Raw genomic sequence first — 19,618 nt, 5'->3', positions numbered from 1 at the left:
CAGGCTGCAGGCAATCTCCCCAAATAGAGACTGCATGGAAAGAACAAGAAAGCGGCAAACAGGCAAAATTGCAGCTTGCCTAAAGACACCTTGCAGGAGAATCCTTGTGCAAGCAAACAAACAAAAACTGTTGGGAAAACTCCATTGCAAAGCAGACAGCCACTGAGTAAGTACTGCATGCATACATGGCCATAAACAAGTTTTCTGACTGAGCCATCACTTTGGGAAATTAACATGGGGCAAAGAACCTTTGATTTCCATGAAAAGTATTCCCATGGCCATTAAACCATGTCCAAATTCAGATTTTTTAAAAAAAAAATCTTTTCCAGACAGACTGATATTTAATTCCAAACAGGTGTCAATTGATATTCAGTCGTTCTCCATCTAAAAGACCAAGTATGCTTTAAGCTTCTATGACTGTGATCATTATGAACGCTGAATCTCAGAAATTTTGTAGCCCCATGGCAATCTTTCCTTTTGAAAGAGCCCATGCACTGGTTTTAACATCTCATTTCCTGTCATCATCTTCTCTCTGCCAGCCTGTAGTAAGGAGCATTTAAAAAGTTGCTTTTTCTTCCATGGTTTCAATATTCCCAGGGTGTGTTTTTCCCCCATTACAACCACCTACCCCATTATGTCTGCCAGTCTTGCCAGAACTCAGCAGGTAGCCCACATGGTATGCACTGCTGTGTGAGAAAGCTCCACTGATGTAGACAAGATGTTGTAAAATGAAGCCTACTGCTTGCCCAAAGCTATGCAAATAAATGCATCCTCTGGATCATCATCAACAACTGTACTTATCACATATTTGTTTATATACAAATATACATAAACAAATGTACGATTCATGCAACAACAGAAAAATACAATTTTCTAAACTTCTGTTTCTATATTTGCAAATTCCTCTTTAGCATCCTTTTTAGATTCCACGGTATAGATGAGGTCATTTCTCTCCTGCAAACATGCCTGTTTGTAATTTCATGCAGAACCTGCTGCCTGACACAGCATGAAGGGAATCTAGTTATATATTAAAACACATTTCCAGCCATTATTGTCATGTATTGTCGAAGGCTTTCACGGCCGGAATCACTGGGGCGCTGTGTGGTTTCCGGGCTGTAGGGCCGTGTTCTAGCAGCTTTTTCTCCTGACGTTTCGCCTGCATCTGTGGCTGGCATCAGATCCTCTGAAGATGCCAGCCACAGATGCAGGCGAAACGTCAGGAGAAAATGCTGCTAGAACACGGCCATACAGCCCGGAAACCACAAAGCACCCCATCATTGTCACGATTGTGAAGCCTGTAAACAGTACCAATATGTCAGGAGGCAGAAGAATGTTGGTCTAGTGTACAGAGGGAAGACTGCATGTTAAATAAGATACTGGTCTCGCTGAGGAAAGGAACCAGCTCTAAAACAAGGGTGACCTTGGGCTAGTCACAGCTTCTCGGAGCTCTCTCAGCCCCACCTACCTCACAGGGTGTTTGTTGTGAGGGGGGAAGGGCAAGGAGATTGTAAGCCCCTTTGAGTCTCCTACAGGAGAGAAAGGGGGGATATAAATCCAAATCCAAACTCTTAAAGGCCAAAATCTGGCCCGTATGTATGTACTAGCGGGGTCCGGCCACGCGTCGCTGTGGCAATTGTCCTTCTCATCACAGTCCGCAATCCACACAGATGTCCATGCAGGTCCAATGATCCCCAGCATAGCCTTTTGGGAGCAGCAGTGGCATAGTGGCTAAGAGCAGGTGCACTCTGATCTGGAGGAACCTGTTTTGATTCCCAGCTCTACAGCTTGAGTTCTGGAGGCTTATCTGGTGAAATCAGATTAGCCTGTGCACTCCCACACACACCAGCTGGGTGACCTTGGGCTAGTCACAGCTTTTCGGAGCTCTCTCAGCCCCACCCACCTCACAGGGTGTTTGTTGTGAGGGGTGAAGGGCAAGGAGGTTGTAAGCCCCTTTGAGTCTCCTACAGGAGAGAAAAGGGGGATATAAATCCAAACTACTACTACTACTACTACTACTACTACTACTACTACTACTACTACTACTACTACTACTACTACTACTACTACTTCTTCTTCTTCTTCTTCTTCTTCTTCTTCTTCTTCTTCTTCTTCTGGGGTGGTCAAATGGAATCCCTCTTTCCCTTTTCAATTCACATTATTATATGGTGCTGTCTTAGTTTTTAGTATAAGGTAACCCTTTCCATTCCACAACGGAACTGTCCAGAGTGCGAATCCCACTGTCCATGAGGCTGGTTGACACACACAGTCCTGGCTTGGGTAAGAACTGGGGCTTGGGTAAGAACTGGCTTGGGTAAGAACTGGGGCAGAACTTGGGCAAGGAGGCTATCCCAGTCAGGCAGCAGAGGCAGGGTGGTGAGGTACTCAGATCGAGGCCAGCTCCCTGGGTTTTTAAAGGGCCACGTGCAAAAGAAGTGGAGCCAGTAGTGTTGGTTCGCCCCCACCCCGCGGATTTTCTTAGAAGGCAAACTTAGAAGAAAAACGCAAACTTCAGCTTGCTTTTAGTAAAAGAGAGCTGTGGCGAAGATGGGTGAGGAAGTGGGTAAGTGGTGGTTGGATGTGAGGGAGGGCAGAGTGAGGTGTGTGAGGATGATCTGGATGTGGATGAGAGTATGTTTGTTGTGTGGTAGTATTGGGTGAGGCACAGAGAGTGAAAGTTACCTGCATGTGTGTGTGTGTGGGAGACCCCACCCTGGCGATCTCACCGCGGCAGAAGTGTGTATTGTGTTTCACTTCCACTTTCAGTATTATTGCCCTACCAGTATTACCTATTTACTGTTTTCACTGCTCATCTCTGCCCATCTGCACGAACATTCTAAGCCCTCAGGCCACAGACAGACAGGCTGCACAAACATTCTAAGGGTGACAGTTAAACACAGCCAGCTTCATGGCCTGGTGCGCCAGGAAAAAGACGTTTTACCTGGCTCAGGTATGGACTTTTGGCAATTTGAAGGTCTGATTACCTGCCTGCAACAGGGTGAAACGTCATGTGAAAATTTGGGGGCGATCCGTCCAGCTGTTTCGGCGTTAGGGTAAGACCAACAAACAAATGGTTAGCTTTTTATATATATAGATAGATGAACAATTCTTCTTGGAATTTTGCAGTGTTATTAGGCTTTCAATTTTTAAGTTGTGTTGTTGCCAGGAGTAGAAATAAGCAATACTTTGTGATGTCTAGGACCAGCCTAATCAGCAATACTGTTAATAGCACACTCCACACATACAATTTTTTCAGAAGGGAAACAAAGCCAACCTCCCACCTGAAAAACCACAATGAGTGTTTAAGTTGGAGACACATGCAGAGCTGCGTCTCCCACTCTCCTTCTGTAAGAAGAATGGCCAAGCCTTACCTAGATTTCCTCAGACCTTGTGAAACTAAGCAGGTTGGTCCTGGTTAGTATTGGGATGGGGGATCACCAAGGAAGTCCAGAGTCACAACACAAAGGCAAGCTATAACAAACCGCTTATTTTGCCCTGAAAACTCTACGGGTTTGCTGTAAGTCAGCTGTGACTTTGCAGCACTTTCCACCACCAAAAACAATAGCTGCTTAAAATCTAACAATGGCTACAACCACGACTACAGAAGTTTTTGACTTTTCATTATTATCAGAAAGGAAAACTATGGCACATGGTGTTCATATTGATTCTGCCCACAAAACCGGTTACAGTATATTACCGCAATAATATCTTCTGTACCCGTTCCACTGAAGTGAAGGGGTCTCATGTAGGAAATGGCCCATTAGATTTTGCTCTATATTAATAATTGGATTTTGCCCTATATTTATAATCCAAACTATTCATATTGCTGCACCTATTGGACTTATATTATACTTACGTTTCTTTTACAAAAGGAAAAGAACCAGCCCTCTAGTATGTTATTGTTAGGGTCATATTTGAATGCTGTGTCTTTTTAATTAACTGAAAGCCATTTGAAAGTGCCAGAAACTGTTCATGTGTGAACTTTTCAAACAGAGTCACATTGAATTCAAAGTGCAGTAGCTTACTAATGCTAACAAATTAGTTCGGCTTTCAAGATGGAACACTTCTTTCTTTGATGTGTCAACTTATAACTGAAGAACCACCATCACTGAAGAAGCAGTCATACTAAATCAGCTTTTCAAAATTAATATTCTTTTTGCAATCAATTATGAATAAGGTAATAAGGTTTCAGTCTCAACTAGAGGCTGAACAGACAACTCAGCTCAGTATTAGCACCTTGTACACAAATGAGCTCAATGCAGAGACCTGATCTTTTTGCCAATATCACATCAAATTGTTAATGGCAAATGTTGAAGTGAAACGATTCATAGGTACTACTCTCCTTAATTCTGTTTTGGGCTGCACTTAATCTTTATTCGCCTTTAATGAGTATTTATTATATGACCCTGACAGCTTGAGACTGCTGTGATAAATTATCTGACTCAAGTCTGATTAAAAATGCAACCCTGAATGCTAATTATCTCAACAGACCTGCTTAATAATAGCATTTCTTGTCAATTATGGAACCACGGAATGGGTGCTGGTTGTAACATGCAACAGAAGCCTGTCTCTGAGGCAGATTTCCCATAATGCTTAATCATCTGCCACACGTAAATCCAGGATTTTGTCCCAGTGATGACCTTCTTATTAGTGAGCTGACAAAATGATAAAGCTAACCATAGCAGAACTCCAACCACTAGACAATTATGGACGGCAGCTGCAGTCAGTGTGAGATCAAGTATACGACGTTAGTTGTGAAGTATTTTTTTACACGTTTGTGTTGAACCTTTTCATTTCAATAGCTCACCCTTATTTAGTATGTTAGGGAATAGTGGCTGAATACAGCCCATAGAGAGACAATGATTTTGTCAGATTCAAACAATGTAACATGAAGTGCTAAATTAGCATTTTGGGGGCACAATCCAGGGATGGGGTAGATGAGCAGGGACCACGCCCAGTGCAGCCCTGCTGCCTCCAAAAAGGTTTGCGGAGACACAGGGCAAAAAAAAAAAAGAAAACTTACCAATCAAGATGCAAACCTCCTACGGAACCCAATGGGCAGAACCTGCCTTTTTGGTGCCATAAGTGTACACCAACAAAATGGAGCATCCTGGGATGAAAGTCCTCAGGAAACCAAATAAAGTTGGCTCCGCCCCAGAAACAGCCCCATTAGCACTGGTGCAGGCTCCTGCACCAAAAGAGCACTGGCACAGTGGCAGTGTTCGTGCCCAGGCGACATATAGCTGTACAACTCACTGGCACCAGCACAAGTGCCCCTGTGGCTGGTGTAGATGTCACTTATGCTTTGTGGAGTGACATTTATATTGGCTACAGGGTCACACTGGTTTGACAGCCTTCCCCCACTCCCCCTGGATTACACTGTTCAAACAGGATCTGAGGACCTGTAGAAATCGGCAAGGGTTCTCCAGCAGTGCAAGTCCTTTATTTATATCCTGTATTTCTATACGAGGAAAACTCAAAATGCTTTCCACTGTTATGCTCACGACAACCGTGTAAGGTAAGTTAGACTGAACCTTTTTGTTAAATATTACAGATCCAGGGATAAGAATTGAACATAGAAAAATCTTTCAATATATGATATCAGCAGCAAGGACATTAATCGCAAAAAAATGGAAAAGTGAAGAGTTACCAGAAGAAAGAGACTGGATAAGTAAATTGATAGAATATCTTGGATATGATAAATTGTCATCTATAATTAATCAGAAATCCATCGAGAAATACTTAAAGGACTGGGATCCACTACTGAAATATATGAAAAATGAAAAAAATGATGATATAGTTCCAAATTTATGTCAAAGTTAATATGTAAATAAGTAGAATGGAAATTTATCTTTAAGCTTTGAAGAAAGGAAAGAAAAAAAGTAGAATGGTTATACAATATTAGGAAGTAACTTGAGATTTAAGTTTAAAGTTATAGTAATGAGGAAGGGAAATTACGTTAATATTTTGTTACAATAGTTTATGAAAGAAATAGAATGGAAATTATGTGTGTTATATGCTCTTTTAAAAAAATTTTTGAAACCAATAAAGATTTATATATAAAAAAAGAGAGAACTCTAACCACTTAGGTGGTAGCTTAAGATTAAAGTGGTCTGGGCTTGTTTACCCACCTGACAGTCCCTGAGCAACTTGGGACAAGTCAGCATTTGTTATCTCTGGGCCATTAAACACTGACACAATTTAGTTAACTGTTACCTTTGCCAAAATAAAATGTATTATTTGTTGGGCAAAAAAAAAAAATTAAAGAAGTTAGACTGAAAGTGTGTGACTGACCCAAAGTTTGACCCGTGGCTTCCCATATAACCAGTAAGAAAGCATGCAATATGCGAAGACCTCACTCTGCAATAGCCCTGTTTCAGTATTCTATATCTTTTTTCTAGTTCTCTGCAGTCACACCCAAAGTAAACACAACACATTTGGTGGAAGGAAAATGATGCAACAAGTTAGGAACTGACTGGAAAGAGATGTGGAAGACTTAGAGGCTGAAGGGCTAGAATGTGGGAGGGTTTAGAATAGTGAAAGAGGCAGAGTTAGAGGCCTCAAAGCATTCTTTCCAGGCAGTTCATGAAGCTTTATAGGCTTTTAAATAATTAGAAGTAGCATACATATAACCAGGGGTAGCAGAATCATTGATATCCCTCCTGTTCTGTACATCAAAGCAACAGGATTGATTTAGAGTTGCAGAATTCTTTCCAAATATATGACATATGATTGTAGTACCACAATTATTTATTTATTTATTCATTTATGTATTTATGTTTATGTAGTAATTAATTAATTAACTAACTAAATAACTAAATTAATTAATTAAATTAATTAAATTAATTAAATTAATTAAATTAATTAAATTAATTTATTAATTGAAAGGGGTCAACCCACAGCAGCAAAAAGGTATTTGGCACAAGTTTGACAGTTCAGTAAAATAAAAGCCGAAAAGATCTGGTCCAAGTTCCAAATTCAAGTTAAGACTTGAGAGGTGACATTTCAGAATGGTATTATTTCTCTTCTTGTAAGTTAGCTTAATGTAATGACCTGATCTTTGTGCCAATAGTATGTCACATTAGTATTGCAAATACTGAAATCAAATGTTCCACAAGTTCTACATGGCCTAATTTTTCATCCAAGTTGCACTTAACCTTTATCAATGTTTTCCATGAACATCTACACTTTCTCATAAAGCACAATGTCTGACTGCTTTTTGATGGGTATTAACCATCTTCTTTACAGAACAATTAACTCATGTTGCTACCAGTATACTAGCTTGTGTGAGTGTATGTATGTATATATAACTGAGCAACTTCTAATGGTAGCCAATTTGTATGGTCCATCCTAAAATATTACTTCCCAGAACTGCAAAGCATGCAAATAGCATCAGACACAATATTTTATTATATTTTTCTTCATTAGCAGAAATAACCTTTTACTAGGTCCTCTCCTTTTTATGAATGTTGAGTGGCTACCAGCTGCCTTTCAAATTAATGATGTCCATTTGCCTTCGAGAGGCTGCAGTATTTTACTCTTGAAATAGCATCTTGCGGCACTGTTCACCCACAGAAGTAATCTAATGCTACGTTTGGCATAGTGCAGAAAGTCTGAGCCAAAGGTTGAGTCAGGATGAAAATATCTTAAGAGTGGTGAATGTGGTTTGAATGAATATTTGCTGCATCCCAAGGCATTTGTTTTCAGGGCAGAGAATGGGCATTTCAAACATTTCCATCACAGGAACCTTGATTGTCTTAACCCTAGAAGCAATACATGACACCCTGCTTGGTATGAAACAGTCTTGTCACTCCAATTCATGGGTTATGCTGATTCACGAACAAGAAACCACTGTCAGGTTTTGGTAGTGAATGCCTTTTAAACCCGCTGCTTGTGGGAAAGCAGACAAGATTCTGGAAGATCCATTGCATGGGGCAGGGGAGAGAAAAAGAAAGAGAGATTTCCAACTCTGGATTGGGAAATATTTGTCAGCTATGCAAATTTTTAAATTCATAAGATTTCCCAGATGGTAAACCACACATTTAAAACATAAATAATATTACTCCAAATCCATCTGTCCTGAAGAATGATAGTAAATTCACAAATCCCACTTTAAGAATGGATACTAATTTAAAGTGGTCTGCACCACTTCTTTCTATACTAGTAAAATATAGAATGCAATAGGTGAAAAATGGGGCAAGACCACAAACTGGCTCTGATATTTATTCAGATTATTATTTCTGAAGTTTACATTGCCTAATTTTAGTCCCATTTATAGGTTCCATATGTTTAAGCTTATAAATGCCTTATTCCTGAAAAATCACAAGTTTGTGGAACCAACAAATCCATTTTTTATTACTGAAATACCAAGAACAATCAATTTCATTCATTTTGCTGAGCTCTTAATCATAAACTTACCATTTAAAACAGAGATAGGTTGACATCTAACAGTGTATAACTTTGGTACCGTCAGTGGGTTAGTTGAAGCTATCCTGATGAACTAAAGCAGCTGAACTTTTAAAAAGGTTTGGAAGGGATTTCACTACAAACTTTTTTTGGTCCCAATAAAGAAAGTCAAAAATATTTTCCCAAAGAGTTATTTTGCACCTAATGAAATATATGGAAACAGCATTTGCCTTAGGCACACCATTATTATATTCTGCAACTTACAGCGACATATCTACTGTGTTAGCAATGCAACAAAATTAACAATTGGAACTGGAAGCCCCTTTAGTAGTATTACATGACACTCCATCTTTATACTGGTAAAACTGGACACAGGGATGGGTGGCTAAGTGGCACCCAGGGCATGTGCCCTGGCTTTCCTAACCTAGATAAGCGTCTGTATTCACACTTACGTTTGAGTAAATTCCATAGGATTTACTTCTAAATAAACATATATTGGGTTAAACTACTAGTCCATCTTGTTAAAGCTGTATCACTTTCTCAAATTGGAGGCTGGTAAAGGTATGACATAAGATTAACCAGACTGTCTTGAATTTTTAGGGACCAAACATCTTGTATATTTTCTGAACATGTTAATTTGGATAGTCAACAGTCGATTTCGATTTCGAATACCTTTAATGGCATATAAATTGTTTAAGATTAACTTAGCAAGATAATAACAGCCTTTACAACTTTACAATTTCTGACGAGTTAAAATAACACCATTTAAAAATTTAGCCACCGCTTCCAACAGCTCGTAGTTGTGGCTGTTGATAGTCAACAGATTAAAACATTTCCCTCCAGATCTTAATGGCTACATGGAACAGAGATAAGCTATCAATCTTATTTCTTTTATCAAGTGTATTTCTGTTTTCCTGTGAGATTTCAACTGGTTTATGTTCATGTTGGCACAGTGTAAAAGATGGAATATTCTTCCATATAAAAAATGCTACCATACAGAAAACGAGAAGCTACAAAAGAAACAGGGTTCTAAATCTAGGATTCTCTCTGCCACAATCATTTTCTATTCGCAGGGAATCGTTATGAATAAAAGCCAGGTTCCAAGTTGGATCCAAAGCACTACCCATGGAGTGAAACTGGTTAAGTGGGACTTTTCATTCCTCCTTCTCCCTCAGGTCAATGAGCCTATTTCTACTCCTGCGAGGGGGGGAGGGGGTCAAGGGATATATATATATATCTCCATAATCATTTCCTTTATTAGGCATGGGGAAAACAATGATCAGACTAACAATAACAACAAATAGAAAAATAGAAAGGTTATTAGGTGATCAACAGGAGTGTGCAGTTGTTGATAAAGCTATTGCCAAAAACTTTGCTACGTCTGCAGTTCTTTTAGTACAGCAGCCATTCAAAAGCAGATGTAGCTTGTCTTGGTCAGAAATGGCAAGACATGAATTAATATGAGGTTCAATGTAGAGACTCCTGAGTTCTGTGTAACGACAACAATATAGTAGTATATGAGCAGTTATTTCCACTTGGTTGGGTGAACACTGACAAGGACCCGAAGGAATCTGCCACGGAGAACTGCAGAGGGAAGAACATTTGGACAAGCTTGAATAAAGAAGCATCTCAGTAATTTGGGTGAGAGATTTTTGAAGTAGACCGGAAGGGATCCATCAGGTGGAAGAAGTCCATAGCTCAAGGGTGAGCAAGGCCTGTTATTTTCTTTTTTTGTCTTTCCAAATCAAGTACTCTTTGTTTTAAGATGTGAAAGGTACTGATCTCATCCTAGTTGGAAAAAAATTCCACAGAGAAACCTAAGATTGTGATATAATTTGTAATTTGTTGGTTCCATTTGGAGCGATATGAATCAGCGAGCATGTGCCATATTAACCTGCCTGGCCTCGCATATCCAAACTCTCATAGTCATAAGATTTAAACCCATTTCTAGTCACAGGCTGACATATGCAACACAGTTGGGTAGTCTGAGAAGGTTGCGAAAAAACTTGGACTGAATTCTTTCTAGGTCTTTAATTGGGCCATCTACTCATATTGGGGCCCCATATAGCATCTTTGGAATTAATTAATTAAGGCACTTCTCAGATTAATTAATTAATTATTATACTTGTATACTGCTTACTCCCAGTTAATTTTGGATTTGAAGAGATTTTAACTGCAGGTGGGTATAGAGCAGCCCTCCTTTGGGTGAGAAAAGAAGCACTTATTTGTAGCAGGTATTGAACGTTTTACCAAATTAGGGGTGGTAATGTGGCTGAGTTAAGGTGACCATTTCAGATTGAAATGAAACATCATCCCCAGCTAGTGTAAAGATGGCACTTGTTCTAATGTGTTCCCATTGATTTTCCATGAAGAAGGTTGCCAAGATTTGACAAACACCATGATATTGGATTTGGTATAGTTTATCTCCAGGGCATTATGTTTACAGTAATTAGAAAATGCCTGGAGAGTGCGGGTCAGACCAATTTTTGTCCACGAAAGCAAAACTGCATCATCTGCATATAATAACGCAGGGATCTTCTTTAAGTATAACATGGGATGGTGGCCTTCTATTTTCAAGAGATGGGGTATCAGGTCACTAATGAACAAATTAAGCAGGGCCAATGCACAGCCTTGTTTAATGCCTCTATTGGAGGGGATACCTCTATTGGAGGGGATTAAACATCCCGTGGGATCGCAGCAAACTCTGCAGCTTGTGTTGGAATACAATCTATGTATGAGTTATGAGTATACGGGGATCCATGTCCATTAACAGCAGCTTGCACCATAAAAGATCCCTTCTGACCAAATAGAAGGCACTTCTCAGATCAAAGAATGCAGCATAAAATCTTCCCCCTGGGGCATTGCTGTATTTCTCTGCAAGATGATTAAGCACTGTGCAATGATCATAGGTAGAGTGACCTATTTGCAAAGGCTCAAGAAAGGGGGTTGCCCAAACCTGCAATTTTTAAAGAAGATGCATTGCATAGAGTTCGCTGGCAATAGAAAGTAAACTGATTGGCCTATAATTAGAGGGAATGTGTGAGTCGTCTTTCTTGTAGATGGGCACTATCATTGCTGTTAGGGATGAGGCCACTGTGATAAATTTTGGAAAATAAGTTGGCAAGGATTGGAGACCAGTTGTCAGAAAGGTTAATAAATATTTCTGGGTGGATACCAGCAGGTCCAGGGGCCTTGCCTCTCATCAACTGCCTGATCAGACAAGATACATCATAGGGGAGACAGGTGGCCATTCTAGCGTGTCGTGGATTGATGGAGCTTCAGCAGCAATGGCAGGAACTGATGGATAAAAATATATATATTGTGGTAATGATTCCACCATGTAACGTCTGATATTAATGGATTGGTGGAATTTAAGTTTGCTTGAGGGACATGGTACATGAGTTGCCAAATTTTTTGGTGCCCTTTGGGTTTGTAGCTTCAATAAGAATATTGAAGTTTTTAAAAATGCAATTGGGTTTTCTTGATCTGCATCAATTTGTAAAAGTCTTTACAACTGTACATGTAGTCTTCACGCGCTGATTGAATTGGACATTCAACAAGGAGATGGTAAAGATCTCAGAGTTGAGATTTCAATTGAAGACATTCCAGGTCAAACCATTTGTAGAGCGAGCAATTGAATTGCTGGGTTTGGTACTTGGTTGAGTGGCTTTAATAATTAAAGATGTTAATTTCTCATAGAAAGAGAGTGAAACTTTGGCAGATTCAGCATTTTTAATAGGCAAGAATTTATCCAAAGACCCTGAGCTTAGCAGAGTCATCAGTTGTGCCTCCTTCTGAATGGACCATTTGGTCAGAGGACTGAAGCAAGGAGGATTTACATTGGTCTGCATAGGGGTAGTTATGGGCTGCAAATTGTCATAACTAATGTAAGTGACCAGAGGCTGATGGTCACTGTTCACTCTGTTGTCAATTAGAAAATTTGTGATAAATCCAATCAAAGAAGGAGAGATGGGAATATAATCGATGGCACTGCTGCCTCTAGAAGAGTGAAATGTGAAGGCTCCAGGGTAATCATCAGGATGTCTTCCATTCAATATGATTTTGCTGGTTGAGGAACAGAAGTCGGCCAAGAAAAAACTTGCCTTATTCTTGATTGTACCATGTCAGACTCTTGGCAGTAATGGCCGGTTTGAGTGGAATACCAGAAGAATGAGATTACATGGATCTAGATTTACATCTTCATCATCACGTCCGAGTCTGGCGTTAAAGTCGCCAACAATATAGAATTTTGCAGATGGATGGGAGCTTTCCAGAGAGTCAAGGAAATTAGAAAGCAGAGTCCATTGAGACAGAATGCAAGAGTATCCAAGCACAGTGGCAAATACGTGTTGACAAAAATACATTGAAACCAGGCAGTGTGGCCCAAAAACGCCAGGGCGAAAGGAGGTCAATCATAGAGTGGAATGAACTGCCACATATGCTTGTTGGAAACTAAACAGCATAAGCCAGCTCTAAAATGGCCCTTCTTATTCTCCCTCATGGCTGGGAGAAGATGGGCAGAAAAACCCTTCAAAGATATGGAGTTAGGGCTCCAGGTTTCTTCTGGAAAATTAGATCAAATTTGGATAGATAGTTGCTGAAATCAGTATCCCCAAGATGTCTAGACCACGTTCCACATGCTCGTTTCCTTTATAGCTGATGTAAAAAAGCTTCTTTGCATCTTATCTGTTTCAAACATGAAGAATGTTGGTAGGAATTATTTTCTTGTCCAAAAGAAAAAATGTCTCATATTTTATTGATAAGATTGCTTTATAGATTGCTGGAAGTATAGTTTTAATGACAGTGCATATCTATACACTTTGTTGTTTCATTTAATTGCTAAAATATGGTTTATTTGAATATTCTATTATTAGCTAACAATAAAAATGATTAAAAGAAAAGAAAGAAATTTCGGCCAGCTATATAAATCCTTCCAAACAAACAGGCTATTCCTTTCGTTCTTAAATGAATTCATTTCTGTGCATGTTGTTTGAATTACCATCTGAGGTTTGTGTTGTTCCTTTTCTAAAGCAAATCTGAGGATGGGGTATAACAATATGACTATATGAATAGAAACACATGATCCCAGTTGGCCACTGCAAACATAAAAGAACCTCAGACCCCCAAAAATAATTTGCCAAGTGATATGTGTCTTTGATCTAGCTATTTCTGTGGTTTTTCACAAATATTTACTCCAGCAGCTACTGGAAGCATCTGCATGTACCCTTCTGTGAGATGCAAAAATAGCAATGCTTTGAGAGAAAGAAGTATGAATCTCCTTTCTCATATAAATGGAAGAATACTGTATTTTATCATAGGGAAGAGGTAAAGTACTAACAATTTATAACAATCAAACCTTTGACAAACTTGAGTATTAAATTTTACAAATTTCTTCTAGCATATTGTCACATGATTATGTGAAACCTCATTTGACAATGTTGTATCAGAAGAATTAAGCAACAAAATATGTTCTAGATTATACCTTTTCAAGACATAACCTCCTTTCAAACTGTATATTTGAATGCCCCCTCCAAACGGTTATAAAAAGCCATCTCAGACTGTATGTATGGCAACCATGTGTACTGTGAGAGCATTTCTCTCAATATGTATGGTGGCCATGTTGTCTGAACAGGAACACCACGAGTATTTTGCATACATTTATCAAGCTTCAGAAGCCAATGAAAGTTGCAGAAAATGTTGAGATGGCGATTTGTGATTGGAAGATAATTGTGTTTAGAGGTTCAGTAATCCAATTGGACAGTTTTGGTATGCCCAGTTGGCTCATGACTATTAATGAGAGACAAAGATAAAAACTGTAAGAAGCATTCAGACATCAATATGAAATTCTAGTTTATCTACCAGACAGCAGTAACAAATCCCAGTATAAATCCCAGTGTGTCTGCTTCCTCTTTGCCCTCCACTTGGGAAGTAAGGAAAGATTCTACTGTAGCTAGTAAATTCACAGCAAACTATAATTGGTACGAATTGTTGTTCAAATACCCGCTGACAAGTCCTAGTTTAAATCCTGGTTTAATGCCATCTACTTACCTTGGTTTGACTGAATTCAAATATCACAGCTATGTTTTGATCACTTTATAAATCACTTTCAGAGTACAAAGAATAGCATACACATTTTAAAATAAACATAAATGGCTATTGTAATGTCTGCTATACAACGGCTGGTTCTGCACAGCCCAATAACAGCGCCCCAGGGACAGTAAAAACACTGTCCCTGGGGCACTGTTCGCACATCAGGCACTGCTGTATCGCAGCAGCGCCGTGCTCGTGCCCCTCAACTGGCATGAAAATGCTGCTTTTTAATTTCGCTGAAGGAGCGAGGTTTTCCAAAAGTGGCGTCTCCCACCCGCTGCCGTGTGACCGGCAGTGGGTGGAAGGCAGTGTTCCCCCCCCGCATCTACCCCAAATGGCTCTTACCTTCTCCTGGCTTCCGTCACATTGTGGAGGCCAGGAGACACGCCACCTGGCCTCCGACTCCATAGCCGTCGCTCTGGCCATCGGGGCGTGTCCCCTGGCATCCACAATGTGACGGAAGCCAGGAGACAGTAAGAGCTGTTTGGGGATGGTGCAGCCTTTGTGAAGGCTGTGCACCCAGCGGGACCATCCATGCGAACGGTCCCGTGGGGTGCATTGGCATAAACTATGTCGACACCCCCCCCCCCCGCTCAGCTGGCCGTATGGAAACGGCCAACTATCTGACAAAAGGAGCACAGGGTCTCAAAAGCTTATATCTAAAAATCTTGTTGGCTTCTAAAGTGCTACTGGACTCTACAGTGCTGCTGAATCTAACTATAACCTTTGAAATTTAGCAAGATTATCCATATTTCCTTGTGATTTTTGGCAATGTACACATTTCATAATTAGTGGCAATATATCTCAAAAGCCATGACTTACCTGTTAATATAACTGAGAGCAACATATGTTGGCTGTTGTAGTTCTTGTTTCTCTAATACACGTGGATCCGTATCTGTAATCAAAATACATATACAGTTATGAGGATCTGAATCATAGGCAGAGGCTGCAATCCTGGAAGTAAACCCCATTGTGTAACATGAGACTTATATGTGAGTAGACCTGCTTAAATTGCTGCCAAAATCATGTAAAAATAAACAATGCAATTTCAAGTAATACTAGGATTATCTTTCCAGCTGTGTTAATCTGCTGCACCAAATGAAAACAGAAGTCCAGTATGCACCTTCAAGATCAACAACATTTATTCCAGAATAAATTTTTCACTACTGCTCACTTCATCAGATCATCTGTTACACCAGTTTCCAATTTTCTACATTTCCATTGCTTCACTAGCGTAATACGTTCTTGTGAGTCAATCATACAGATCACAGGACAATCAAGACAACTTATAGACCCAAGTAGATTTATGAGTACTGGAGGCAATGCCAATGCTACCACTGTTCTTGGAAAATGTATGCTGCATGGAGGCCTCTGTGATGGTAATGCAAAGGCAGAGGCAAAATCCCAGAGCTTTTGGAACTGTTCTGGAGTTCTAGTAAAAGCCTTGTACTGTTTCTGATCAATGTAAGTAGCTTGGAGGGCTTTAATTGTCAAGAGGTTCAAAGAAGAAGAGAACTTTGGATTTATACCCTGCCTTTTTCTCCTGTAAGGAGTCTCAAAGTGGCTTGCAGGCTCCTTCCCTTCCTCTCTCCCAACAGATACCTTGTAACGTAGGTGGGCTGAGAGAGTACTCAGAGAACTGTGACTAGCTTCACGTATAGGAATGGGGAAACAAATCCAGTTCACCAGTTAAGAGTTCACCACTCATGTGGACAAGTGGGGAATCAAACACAGTTTTCTCCTAACCACTACATCATGGTGGCCAAGAGTATGACTCTGTTTCAGCTCCAGTGGCACACACTACTGCTATGACACATTCTCATGACTGGATTATCTCAAAGTAGATTCATGTACTGATGAAAATATGAAGAGAATTTTTAAAATCAGGTAGCCTTACTGAGACATTTTGTTATGTTCCATTTTAAAAATAAAAAAAATACTACTTTAGAGTTCTCCATTGAGGATAATCACTTCTGAAGTCTCAGGTCCACCCTGCCTGGATCACCTAAGTTTTCTGTCAGAAACTCAAATCAAAACACACATACCGTACAATTCTACTAGCATAGCTCCATTAGAAGATGAAAGAGGGGGAAAATCAATTCTCTTCAAAATTGATTTTTCAACCTGAATGAGAAAACATTGTAATAAAAACAAAACTATAATTTTGCTACACTAACACAAAACAGAACTGAATATTTGAGCAAATGAAGCTGCTTCGAACTGACAGTATGGCATAGTGGTTAACAATGGGAGACTCTAATGTGGAAAACTGAGTTTGATTCCCCACTCCTACACATGAAACCTACTGGGTGACCTTGGGCCAGCCACAGTTCTCTCATAACTCTCTCAGCCCAACCTACCATACAAGATGTTTGTTGTGGGAAGGTGACTGTAAGTTGCTTAAAAGGAGAGAAAAGCAGGGTATAAAAATCAACTCTTCTTCCACGTCATTAGTCCAACTACAATGCAAACATAAGCTAGAGTTGCCTGGAGAAAAAAAAATGTGTAGTCCTTTCAACAGAGGTATAATGGGATGTATTTACTAACTGACGTAGTTTACCTTTGTACAACAAAATCTAGCAGTGAGTTAAGTATTTCAAAGTTAAAAAATGTTCTCTTGGGAAAATCCTTTTTAGAAAGATTATTTTAAAGTTACAGATTTCCTGTTTATTCTTGGGGAAAACATCAATTTCTTTTGCAGTCTGCTTAGGAACCTAACCACCAAATGTGTTTGAGGTGTCTGTTTTATTATAAAACATATTGCATGACACACTTTCAGTTCAGAAGGCTGACTAGTGTGCACAAAACCAAATATATCCTACTTTCATACTCAATTTTAACATAATCAGCATGGCTGGCTAAAGAGCTTAGCATCACTCTGGTACTTTGTTTAGGCTCATTCATAAGAGATAACAAGGCTTTTGGGGTTTAAAGGAAACAACCTTCCATGGGAAATACCAGCAAGCTGCTTGGGAACTCTGGACAACTTTCTTGTCTTCTTTCTTCTTGATAGTGTAGCTTAGCTTCTGCCTCCACAGCAGGCAGCTGATCAAAATGCCAAATACCCACCTACCTCCCACACTCGGCAGCTGCCTGTTATCCTTCTCCGGCCTGCCCTATTGCCCTTTTTGTTCTGTATCCTTTATCCTGTGCTAGCTCATTCACACATTTCCCCCTTTCTCCCATTCTTTGTATCTTGCTTTCCCCATCACATTCCTCACGCTAATTTGTCATTCTCTCCCAGATATGCCCTTCAAGCCAGCTCTGTTCCCAATCTTGATTTCTGTACATTGCAATAAGTTATCTCTGGATGAACAGGCCAGCTATTGGGAAGTGCCTCAGAAGAGATATGGGCAGGGGCTTAGCAAGTGAGACAAGGGCAGGCACATAAAAATGCCAAGTTGAGGCTTTCAACTTTTCTTCAAGCATTAGCAGGGTAGTAAAATGAACTGAAAGTAGTCTAAACAGTTTCACATGGGATACCCGGAGTGCTTTAAATGTATCGGCAGATGACAAATGTTTCTTGAAAAATAATTCAATACTAAACTGCCTCTCAACCCTGTTGGTCCTGGGCAGGGAGGATGGTTGGGAAAGGGGGGATAGACTTTAATGCAGTTACCACAAACCAGTGCCTGTAACACAGATACAGCTGTCATTTACTCTGAGCAGATCAGTTCTTGGTCATGTACAAACATCACCTCAACCCACTGGCTTCCTGTCTCAGTGTGTGGTACTAATGACTCATTATTTTATTGCTTTCATTGTACAATTAAGAACTTTACATTTGGTGTGTTCTCCCCCTCAACCAAACACTTCAGCAATCAACTGAAATGGAATGGAAGCTTTTGTTTCTGGGCCAGGCCCTCAAGACAACATGCCACAAACTAATCCAGAGATCTCTGTGTCCCATACCACCATTTTAAACTTCCACATTCTTTTAATAAAGTTTTAAAATGTTTTAACTTTAGCACGGGGCTCAAGGACCTGAAATATTTAAAAAGTAAAAAGCTAGGTCAGTCCTCTTCACACTGCAGCTCACAGAGAACTACATTTGCAGGTGCCACCCATCAGTTTAAAAAGCCACGTGGCTTCTGTTTACCCTGCGACGAGGATGCAGTGACACATTTGAGGATGCAGAGACAGGTATGTGCATGGAGCAGATGGGTCCTTTACTTACTTCCATTCCTGCCATGACACTTGCACCTGACCCATCCTCCAGTCCCAGTCCCAGCAACAGCAGCTGTTTCAAGCTGGGAACAACCTGTCAGCCACAAGCCCTACCAGGCAATTACCTCACCCACTTATCGGGTAAGAGCCACATTGGGGGATGTTATTCAGAAAAGCCACAGATGGCATGTCAAAGAGTCGCATGTGGCCTCTGAGAGAGTATTACTGGTATTACTGTTAAAAATTCATCATTAGAAGAACCAATAGATGTTTAAATAGTCTCTTAGGAGCTTCCAGAGGGAAGAATTTTTAACTATGAGGAGTGGATACAGAAGGTTACTGCTTTTTTGTCCTGTGTTAAAAATTAAATAGAAGCTGTTCTACACATTCAGGAAAAGCATGGTACAGTATTATATGCTCCTTTCACCATGATTTCCTGAATCTGGAAATTTAGCATCTTAAAGGAGAAGGGTATTTTGTGTTATGAAGTGTAAACAATCCCAGGGCAGTTCTGAACATCTCGATCAGAACTGCCTAGCTAAACTGTACCATCCTTACATGGCTGTTCTGAATCAAAGGTTCCATTCATAGAGCTGGTATGTCTAGCAACCTGATTGGCTTCAGTCAGTATTCTCAAAAATAAACATTTAAATTGGTTTCTTCAAAATCTCAGGATTACTCCTAAACGGACAAGTCATTTACTGCATTAATGAAACCTCAATCAAAGAAAATTTGTAGAAAAACTTCAGACTTTAACTAGTCCAGAACAGGAACACCAGGACAGAGAATATGATGTAATGTAGGGCTTACTTAGCTCATTATAAAAAAGCCCATTATGATATCCTTCTCCTTGCTTGCCTGGGGACTCCTTTCAGACAAGTGGGGAGGGGGGTTGAAAAAGCCACTCTGTAAATAAAGTTAAAGTGGGAACCAATCTACACATATGGAATGTGTGTGG

The 19,618-nt window shown here is 40.0% G+C and overlaps 1 protein-coding gene across 1 annotated transcript in view; it reads right to left on the bottom strand.

Moving 5' to 3' along the window:
• Positions 1–19,618, bottom strand: part of JAZF1 (JAZF zinc finger 1) — a 169,801-nt gene that overhangs the window by 63,861 nt on the left and 86,322 nt on the right. The window contains exon 2 of the mRNA XM_048511265.1: positions 15,316–15,388. Within this exon, the coding sequence (XP_048367222.1) occupies positions 15,316–15,388 (73 nt within the window). The remainder of the gene's footprint in view (positions 1–15,315; positions 15,389–19,618) is intronic.

This window comes from Sphaerodactylus townsendi, linkage group LG11 (genome assembly GCF_021028975.2).
Source record: "Sphaerodactylus townsendi isolate TG3544 linkage group LG11, MPM_Stown_v2.3, whole genome shotgun sequence".
Taxonomy (NCBI): domain Eukaryota; kingdom Metazoa; phylum Chordata; class Lepidosauria; order Squamata; family Sphaerodactylidae; genus Sphaerodactylus; species Sphaerodactylus townsendi.
Note: the sequence above shows the minus strand (reverse complement) of the source record. Positions and strands in the feature narration are given on the sequence as shown.